The sequence below is a fragment of the Triticum dicoccoides genome, chromosome 3B (assembly GCF_002162155.2).
Source record: "Triticum dicoccoides isolate Atlit2015 ecotype Zavitan chromosome 3B, WEW_v2.0, whole genome shotgun sequence".
NCBI lineage: Eukaryota > Viridiplantae > Streptophyta > Magnoliopsida > Poales > Poaceae > Triticum > Triticum dicoccoides.
In genome coordinates this window covers 32,568,371-32,578,940 of record NC_041385.1, presented here as the reverse complement: position 1 = coordinate 32,578,940, position 10,570 = coordinate 32,568,371, and the positions used below count along the sequence as shown (strand labels likewise).

The 10,570-nt window shown below is 41.7% G+C and overlaps 1 protein-coding gene across 2 annotated transcripts; it reads left to right on the top strand.

Annotated features, from left to right (window-relative positions):
- The first annotated feature begins 3,309 nt into the window (after nucleotides 1-3,309).
- LOC119274550 (probable LRR receptor-like serine/threonine-protein kinase At3g47570) lies at nucleotides 3,310-7,836 on the top strand. Of its 2 annotated transcripts, none has more exons than XM_037555267.1 (3): nucleotides 3,310-3,516; nucleotides 4,221-6,984; nucleotides 7,078-7,836. In XM_037555267.1, the coding sequence occupies exons 2-3, from the start codon at nucleotides 4,233-4,235 to the stop codon at nucleotides 7,425-7,427; spliced, it is 3,102 nt and encodes a 1,033-aa protein (XP_037411164.1). In that variant the 5' UTR covers nucleotides 3,310-3,516; nucleotides 4,221-4,232; the 3' UTR covers nucleotides 7,428-7,836. The 2 variants fall into 2 exon arrangements, with proteins under 2 accessions (XP_037411164.1, XP_037411165.1); XM_037555268.1 differs by having other exon boundaries at nucleotides 4,164-6,984.
- Nucleotides 7,837-10,570: the final 2,734 nt, after the last annotated feature.

Below are 10,570 nucleotides of genomic sequence, written 5' to 3'. Positions count from 1 at the left end.
ATAACAGTTTTCAAAATTTCAAACATTATTTAAATTTTTTGAACAACTTTGTAAAGAAAATAACTTGAAATTTAAATGGAAAATAAAAATAAAAAACGAAAACTTTTAAAAGAAAAAAACTAAAACTTTAAAAGAAACATGAAAAAGTAAAAAGTGAACCGAAAAAACCAAAACAGAAACAGAGAAAAACTGTTCAGGGAGCCTTCTGGAAGTTTCATAAAACCGGACAGGAACCTGCTAGAAGATTCGCAAAACCGAACAAAACATACTGCCTCCATTCCACTATTTAGTGACTATAAATTTTTCTGAAAATCAAACTTTGTCAACTTTAACCAAACGTACAGAGAAAACTATCTAGCTCTACAATATCAAACAAGTACATTTTGAAAATATAACTCATGATATATCCAAAGATGTGCATTTGGTATTCTAGATGTACCTATTTTCTCTATAAATATGGTCAAAGTTTGTAATGTTTGACTTTTAAAATAATCTATAAATACTACATTATACTCCCTCCGTTTCTAAATATTTGTCTTTATAGAGATTTCAAATGAACTACCATATACGGATGTATATAGACATATTATAGAGTGTACATTCACTCATTTTGCTCCGTATGTAGTCATTTGTTGAAATATCTAGAAAGACAAATATTTAGAAACAGAGAGAGTATCACGTAACTGGACCCGCCCATTACACTCGACCAGTATGTGTTTGCTCGACATTATGACGCAGCCAGCATCAAATCGGGATTTCCCTCCTATACGGCGCCTTCAGTGCTAGTTCTTTTTTTTATTGAGAAACCTTTTTTTTTAGACCATTTTATTGAGAAACTACAGCGCTAGTTCGTGAGTTGGCTCTCGCGCGAAGGTCTCGGTGGGCCGGCCCAGTGTACACACGCACCACATAGTCCAATACGCCCCCAAAAGAGCATAATCCAGCATGCCTCGAGTCATGCAAAGGTTGTTGTGGACTCGTCGACGGTTGGCCAGTTGATCGGTCAACCATTAATTATTGGCAGAAAAATAAAAAGAATAAAATTAAAACAATTCACGGATTTGAAAATAAATTCGTGAAGTAAAAAAACTTCATTAATTTTTAAAAAACACAGGATTTCTAAAAAGTTCACTGCATTTTAAAAAAAATTGCGGATTAGAAATAGTTTCTCAATTTTGAAGAAAATATTCCTGAATTTTAAAATTGTTCATTGGTTTTGAAAACAAGTTGACGATTTTTTTAAAGTTAATATATTTCAAGAAAAGTTCAGAAATCAAAACTTCATGAATTTCTGTAGGAAAAAGTTCATAATTTTAAAAATATGTTCACAATGATTTTGAGAAACAAATCGTAGGTTTAATAAAAGTATTCGGTTTTGAAAAAAAATCACGAATTTGGATAAAGTTCCTAGATTTCCGAAAAAAGTTCATCATTTATATATAAAACTTTCATAGATTTGAAAAAAAATCACGGATTTTGAAAACAAAGTTTAATAGAATAGTTATAAAAAATTCATGAATTTGAAAATACTTCATGACATTTGAAAAAACTTCACTTGAAAGTTAGCAAAAAATGGACAAAATGTTTTTTGATTTCAAAAAAGTTGGTGAAAATTGGAAAAGTATTGCGAAGTTGGAAAAAGATTCACAAATTTGAAAAGAAAACGAATTTTTGAAAATAACATACATTTATGAAAGTAAGAAAGAAACTAGAAAAAAGGAAATAAAATTGTATAAGAAAATAAAGACAAAATGTAAGACCAAGTGAAAACCAAAGAAAAAACCGGCCAAACAAAGTCGAAAGAACATGAAAACTAGAATCTTTGTTGTTAGCGTTACGTTTGATACACAACAAAGAAGTAAAAGAAAAAAGAAAAAACTTATACATGGCAAAAGAGGACTCGCAGGTGGTTATCGCGTCTGGTGGTTAACCTTGTGGTTCGCAGTTTGAGCCTCGGATATGCCCATTTTTTATTTTTGGAAAAAAAGGAAAAATGTAAATGGGCCGAGCTCAATGTGAAGCGGGGTGTGCGTTGGTTTGCACAATAGCCTTAACCGGTGCTAAAGGCGCCGAATAGGAATTGGTGTGGATTTTGGAGTTTGGGGCTTCCGTTGGAGTATTCCCAAGCTGTTTGAATTTTTTCTCCTTGTCGCGAGTGTTTGCGTTAAAATAAATGCCCTTTAACTTGGTAGTTGGTGTGTTTGTCAAGGAGAGCAAGTGGCTAACTTTTGGTTCGGTGAGTTCAACACCTTATTTTGTGATGTTATGCGGTATGTTCTGGTTTCTTCAACTCTCTTGGACCGGTGGTGATGGATTGCAATTTTGTACCGTGTGTGGGTGATGCTCCAACCAATATATTTTTAAGAGATTTTCTATATCTTGTTGCAAGCTATTGTGGTCTTTAAAGTCTGGTATAGCGAGCGGCTATTGTGGTCTTTAAAGTCTGGTATGGCGAGCGCGTGTAGGTGTCTTTTTTGTCTTTTTGTTGTTGTTGTTGTTGTTGTTGTTGTTGTTAGAGCATCTTCGACAAGTGGTGTACAATCGGAGATGAAGAAGGCCAGTACGGTCTTCTGAATAATTTTACATTTTACTGGTCATTCTGTGTCAGTTGTTTTCCTGTTGTACCACTGATTGTTGCTTTATATATTTACCAGATCTAATATGCCCTTTGGTAAAAAGAAAAGTCTTTCTAATATCTTCTCATTCCTTGCACCGGAAAAAGCGGGGACTTATCCTGTACTGTGATATCTCAAATCCTAGAACCATCAGTCGGAATAATAACATCTTGAACTGTTCACGAAGGAGTTTCGAGCAGAAACTTTGTTGTCAAATCCCTTTTTTAGGTAGTACAGAAAAAAAAACATATTGCTACAAAAGCGGAAATGATAAATTCCAAATATTCGAGATTTGACCATGGCAAATTGAACGTTTTCGATGGCAAGGTTAGTGACACGAGGATGAAAAGAACAAGGATTCAACTAGTATTTCTTTCGAAAAGGAGGAGGAATACCCTCGGCCTTTGCATCAAAGCGATGCATATAACCATTTTTATTATATTATTGGACAGAACCCAACGAAATAAATACATGTATCAATCCGTAGCCACCTTTCTGGCAACCACTGTCGCTACCCCTACAATGTTGATGTTGATGACGTGCCCTGGCCGCGTATGAACACACGGGGAATCTTTCCGGCCGCCTCTCCTTCAAGCAGTGGCCACCACCACCATTCCCACCATGTGAGGTGTCGCCAGTGACTATCGTGCTTGACGAGGACGCCACTGCTAACCAACAGCACACGGGCGACGACCTGCTGACCCTCTTGACCCGGCAAGGTGTAATGTCATGTCATGTCATGTCATGGTGGAGGGAGCGCGGAAATTCCTCAAGACCTCTGCCTCCATCGGTGGATCGATCGATCGCGCTTATTTAATGGCCTTCGCTCAAGTTGCATACCAGGCAAATTAAGAGGCGCAGGAAGGCAAGCTTTTCTTTTCTCACAGCAGGAAGCAACAAGGTATGCAATCCTCCATAACTCAGCTTTGTATCTATGTATGTCACTTAGCCATATGAGCTCTTAATTAGCAGTTGTTTGGAACAAGCCAAATTCTCTGGCTGTTAGTTAGCTGTGCTGCTTGGATATAAGAATCAGTTAAGGGCACTACATGTTCAATTTGCCATCAAATTATAGTACGTAATATGTCTAAGGAAAATACACGGGAGTTCCACACCTCTATACAAATATTAAATATAAAATATATCAAAAAAAACTGAAATTTGGGGATATCAAGCCTGGGTTCCCAATCTACTCCCGTATGCAGTTTCATGAGAAAATACCAGGAAACGTATCCGTGGCGAAGGAAATACTGTCCAAACAAAAATTCATCCCAACCGTTTTTTCTATGCATAGGATTTTTTGTCTTTTTTGCCGCGAATACGTTTCCTGGTATTTTTTCATGAAATTCCACACAAGAGTAGATCGGACACCCAAGTTTAATATCGCAAAATCCCAGTTTTTTTCTTCAAATTTCTCGGTTATTTTTTAAACTTCATGTTCACATAGGGGGGTTAATTTCCGTTTTCGATGGCAACTAGTAGGATTTAATTTGTTCATGGCTTTCTTTTGCACCAAATTATTAAAGTGTGTGTGTCTTTGTGTGTTAGAAAGAAGCTTCAAGATGACAGGAAAAGCTTACGTTTCTTCTTCGCTCTGCTTCGCAGCGGCATCGATCGATGTTCCCCGTCTTTCTGTTGCTTCTTTTGCTTCTCCGGTCGGCATCGGCAACAACATTCAGCCACTGGACTGATGTGGATGCCTTGTTGGCATTCAAGGCAAGCATAAACAACCAGCGGGGTGGTGTTCTAGATGCATGGAACACAAGTAATACTACCACTACATTCTGCCACTGGCCAGGTGTGGTTTGCAGCCAGCACAGCAGGGTCACGGCGCTTAACCTCACTTCCCAGGGCCTTGGTGGCATAATCACGCCTTCCATTGGGAACCTCACATTCTTGAAAACTCTAGACCTCAGCCTCAACAATTTGGGTGGTGAAATACCTCCATCAATTGCTCGTCTCTCTCATCTGCGATATCTTGACTTGTCCAACAACTCACTTCATGGTAATATACACCCTGGCTTGAACAATTGCACCAGTCTTGAAAACATCAACCTTGGAGCAAACCACTTCACCGGAGAAATTTCCCCTTGGCTTGGGCTTGGAGGATTGTCCAGTCTCAAGGTTATACGACTATGGAACAACAACTTCACTGGAACCATCCCGCCATCGCTTACCAACCTCTCAGCACTGCAAAATATCGATTTCACCACAAACCAATTACAAGGTGACATCCCTGAGGGCCTTGGTAGGATCACTAGTCTCAACATGATTCAACTGGGTCAAAACCGCCTCTCAGGCATCATCCCTGCAACTTTCTTTAACCTTTCCTCTCTAACCGGTTTCAATGTGGCGGTCAATGAGTTGCATGGTAAACTTCCCTCAAACTTGGGGGATCGCCTCCCAAATCTCAAGTACCTATTACTCGGCTTGAACCACTTCACAGGAAACCTTCCGGCTTCTCTTGTCAATGCAACTGAGATTTATACCTTAGAACTGTCATCCAACAACTTCACCGGTAGATTGCCTCGAGAGATTGGAATGCTCTGCCCGGACACCCTCAGTCTAGAAGTGAATCAGCTAACGGCAGCTACTGCTAAGGACTGGGAGTTCATGACCTTGTTGACAAACTGCACACGTCTCGGTACACTTGACCTTTATTTCAACAATTTAGGTGGCGTGCTGCCAAGCTCTGTTGCCAACCTATCAGCACAACTCCGAGAGCTAGATGTTGGATACAATCAGATTTCTGGAAAGATACCATTTGGCATAAGCCATCTTGTTGGGTTAAATCAACTGGACCTCTCAAATAATCGTTTTACCGGTTCCTTGCCCGACGACATCGGGAGGCTAAATCTGCTCCAGGCTTTGTATTTCGAAAACAATCTATTCACAGGTTACTTGCCATCCTCCCTCGGGAACTTGACACGGCTAGTAATTCTTCCTGCAACCGGCAACCAGTTTGAGGGGCCGCTTCCAACAAGCCTAGGTAGCCTCCAGGAGATGACTATAGCAGACTTTTCACACAATAGGTTCACAGGTCCATTGCCTAAGGAGATCTTTAACCTGTCGTCTCTGTCAAATTTGCTAGACTTGTCTGACAATTACTTTTTTGGTCCTCTTCCACCACAAGTCGGCAGCCTGACAAACCTTGCATACCTATATGTATCGAGGAACAACTTATCAGGTCCCCTACCCAATGAACTTAGCAACTGCCAAAGCCTGACAGAACTCAGATTGGACCATAACTCCTTCAACAGTAGCATTCCCTCATCTATCAGCAAAATGCAAGGTCTGATGTTGCTAAATCTTACAAAGAACACACTCTCTGGTGTGATTCCTCAAGAGTTAGGGCTAATGGGTGGCACTGGAGAGTTGTATCTCGGACACAACAACCTTTCTGGCCATATCCCTGAAAGTTTGGAGAACATGACATCATTATACCGGTTAGACCTGTCATTCAACCATCTAGGTGGCAGAGTTCCATCACGGGGCGTGTTCAGTAATGCATCTGGGTTTTTGTTTGGTGGTAATTTGGGGCTTTGTGGTGGAATATTGGAGTTACATTTGCCCCCATGCCCGGCAGAATCCATGGGACATGGTTTGAGGAAACACCATTTCATCACTACAGTAGTTATCCCAATTATTGCTGGCATAACTCTGTGTGTGAGTTTCGCACTTGTTTTCTTCACAATGAGAAAGAGATCGAAAGCTCGATTGACAGCCGTACAAGGATTTCAACTGATGGATGACCGTTATCCAAGAGTTACTTATGCTGAACTAGTCCATGGAACAAGTGGCTTTGCTTCAGACAATCTATTGGGTGGAGGAAGGTATGGATCAGTGTACAAGTGCTGTTTGCTGCTAAGAAATATGATGACTACAGTAGCTGTAAAGGTTTTTGATCTTCAACAGGTTGGCTCTTCAAAAATCTTTATAGCTGAGTGTGAGGCACTTAGTAAGATCCGCCATCGTAATCTGATCAGCTTCATAACTTGTTGTTCGAGCTCTGACACGAACCAAAACGACTTCAAATCCATTGTGTTCGAGTTCATGCCTAATGGGAGCCTAGACGGGTGGATACACATGGATGTGCATGCATCACATCAACTCCAAGGCATGACATTGATGCAGAGATTGAATATCGCAGTGGATGTTGCTGATGCGCTTGACTATTTGCACAACAGCTGCGAACCACCAGTAATTCACTGTGACTTGAAGCCGAGCAACATTCTTCTCGACGAGGATCTAGTCGCTCACGTCGGGGACTTGGGCCTCGCAAAGATTCTTGCTGAACCAGCCGCGGAGCAACTGATTAATTCACAGAGCTCGGTTGGAATACGAGGAACAATTGGATACGTCGCTCCAGGTATAGCTTGACTTTTCTGTAACGTTAAACAACAATTTTGCATGCAACTTAGCTCACGGAATTCCCTTTTTTCTTTCTTTCAAACAAACGCAGAATACGGCCAAGGTGGTCAAGTTTCTTCATGCGGAGACGCATACAGCTTTGGAATTGTCATCCTCGAGTTGTTTACAGGGATGGCACCTACTCATGACATGTTCGGAGACGGGTTGACCTTGCAGAAGCATGTGGAGGATGCAATTCCAGGGATGCTAATGCAGATTGCTGATCCAGTCCTGCTGTCCATTGAAGAAGCTAACGCGAACACAGTGGAACATGTCAGCAATGCCATATTCTCCGTCATGAAGGTTGCGCTATCATGCAGCAAGCATAATCCGACAGAGAGAATGCGCATCAGAGACGCGGCTGCTGCGATTCACAGGATAAGGGATGCTCATGCACATTAAGGTATACTAGATGACATAACGAGGAAGCCAATAAATATAAGATATAACTGCGCATAAACGCAGGTCCTTTTTTGCTGAAACAAGTGTGTCACTCACGCGCTTAATTGGCTTTGTAGTGTTTATTATGTATTCCAGTCTAGGTGTGGTTTAGCCTCTAGCTGGCCCTGTTTGGTTAGCATGTTGATCTGTCCTTTGCAGTTGTGCTTGTCTAGGTGTGGCTCTCGTGGCGTGGCTTGTATGTGGGGAATAGTTTTGTACGGTGAACTAGTAGTCCCATATCCATATGTATTGGTCATTGTTGGCCCTGGCTTTTCTAAAGCCAGGAAATTAATGGTGAGTTACCTTTCATGTAAAAGGCAACATGTGTAAAATACCGGCAATTTTGCTGTAAATTACAGAAGTTTGCCTCTTGCCTGGCCAGAAATAAAAAAGTTCTAACAATCATAAGATAAGACCTGACAGTAAAACCGATCTCGGCGACTTGCAGCAAGTAAAGTTGATCAACATAAACAGGCAGTTGAAAGATGCAGAGTGGACGATGCCCTAAGATGAGCTCATTCTCAAACTCTCAACTAACATCAACTCGGGAAAACGATGGCCGTACCTGCTTCAGCTTGCGCGCTGCTGCAAACCTGGCAATTAAGTCAGCAGAAAATGGAGCTGAGGACTCTGAGCTCTGCCTTTTTTGTATTTATATTATAGAGGGAAGGAAGACTTGCTGGTAGTACTTGAGCCCTCTTGCAACCATACGCCTGCTTTCTTCCGACCTGTTACACGAATGAATTCTTTCACTGAAAACCTCTTTGTATTTGCAAGAAAACCTGCAGCTCGGATAGGATGCAAACATGCTATTCGAATAGGAGTACTACAGTGCTCTAAAAAAGATGTGCTACCATGGTGAAAAACAACCAGTTCTTACCCAGATACTACTCCCTCCGTCCCAAAATGTAAGACGTTTTTTGACTCTAGTGTAGTGCCAAAAAAACGTCTTATATTATGGGACGGACGGAGTACTTCAGCCTGGGGATTTCAGACAAGTATCAGCAATGAACTCTGCCAGTGCGAGTGCCAGGCAAGAAAGAAGACAGCACTTGCCTGTGGTTTCAGACAAGTGCAGTGCAGGGGATGGATGGGGAAAGCGCCGGCCACAGCAGCATCGACAAGCAGGCAAACGAAATTTATCCACTGCGCGACAGCGGCGCCGGCGACGAACCTCACAAGCTGGCCCGGCGATGTCAGGCCAGGCCCGCTAACTGCATCTCTGAACAAGTGTCTAAGCACTGGTGTACAAGTTCAGTTATCCAGCGGCCATCGTGAACTTACCCCCATTCACTCGACGGTGGAGATTCTTACCGTTAAGCTGCCGTCTAGTTACATCATATAACTGATTAATATCGAGGAAAGCAAAAGAAACACATAAAACATTTTTGGTACTCCATCCGTCCCATAATATAAGAACGTTTTTGACACTACTTCTTATTGCTACACATGTACTTATGAATGAATGGTTCTTACTTTTTGGTACAGGCAACAAATGTCGTTCATTCATAAAACATATTCATATAATTCGTAACAAACAGATGATGAAAAATGCGGTGCGAAAATAATCATGATTAACGGTGGCCTTGCCATATCAATATTATGTCAAAGCAAATGAGAGTGAACGATAACATCTAGTCATCTCAAAGGACCGTGAATTTGTAAATGACTTTCTTTTTTGAAATGTTCACAAATTTGAAGAAATTTTCAAGAAATGTTTTTTTTAGGTTTGGCTCTTTTAAAATGTATGGGAACTTAGAAATGAGTTCTGAGGAACATTTATTATTTTTATAAGAAAATAAAACACATAAACAAAATTTGGGGGCATGACTATGTCTCACTTGCTGCGAGACCGTAGCTGCCGTCACCTCAAGTGCCACCTAAATGGGACAACCCATCAATCACTCAGCACGCTAACTTTGCTTAGCAATCGCTCGCTAGCAGCCACATAGGTCCATTTTTTGTTCTATTTTTTTAGTTTGTATTCTTTTACTTTTGTTGCTTGTTTTTGAAAAAGATTCATGACATTTTAGAACAAAGTTCAAAACATGCGTTTTAAAATTTATCCTAATTTTTCATGTTAAAAGTTTATTGGGAGGCAGCGGAGGATTCAAATTGTCCCTCGAAGCAAGAGAACTCCACAAAGGCTTCGACCGTGGCTCGTGGAGTCTCTGGCCAAAGGATCCGAGCGACGCCGCCTCAAGCCGGAAGAGGCGGCCGTTTCTGCTGCAGAGAACTCGAGAGCCCAGCTGAAATGGGAGGCGAAACGTCCTGAATAATTTGACCGGTGTTGTTGGCAACTTGTGGAGGGTGGTGAGATGGTCCAGAAGCACTGCGGTTGGAGCCAAGAAGCTGCAGTCGGAGACCGGGCAGGCGCATGGCCCGATCGGGCATTCCCTCTCGTGTGCGTCCTGCCTGTAGTAGGTCATGGTCCTGTTGCATCCGTGCTTGCAGGGAACGGAGATGTTGTCAACGACGCGCTCCATGATATAGCAGCGCTGGGCGGCAGCACGCTCGCTTTCTGGGAGTTGTTTGCAACACGCCGAGCAGACGGAGTTCCCCTTACAACACTGTCAAGTGTATCCAACAAAGAAGTGTTCAATTCGTTAATCTGACAGGTAGTGTTATGTACAAAAACCAAAGGAAGTGCATTAATTAAGCTAGTACCTGGGAAATGGGAGACCTGAGGGGCTTAGAGCAGATGGAGCAGTTGAATACATGCATCCATCCTCATGCTGACATTTTGCTTCTGGAGGACGCGCTCTCCTTGTTGCAGAGCTGCCCCTTCCTTCTTGATGATGTTACTCCTCACTTCCATGAGAGCCAGGGCCTCCAGCACTGAGATTAAGAACCCAATGGTTAAAGCATATGCATTCTTCCACTGTTTACAGGGGAAACCGATGGCACGTGCACAGATGTGGCACGTACAAGGAAAGGCTCACCATTCATTTGTCAAAATTATAGCAAAAACTTCTCTATGCAAATTCAGGGTTCATGTAACAATCAGATGAACACATAGTGAAAGTAACACATTCAGGTATTTTCTGCCACTGTACCAAAAGGGTCAACTCTTTTTTCGGTACACATACTAAGGATTAATTGAT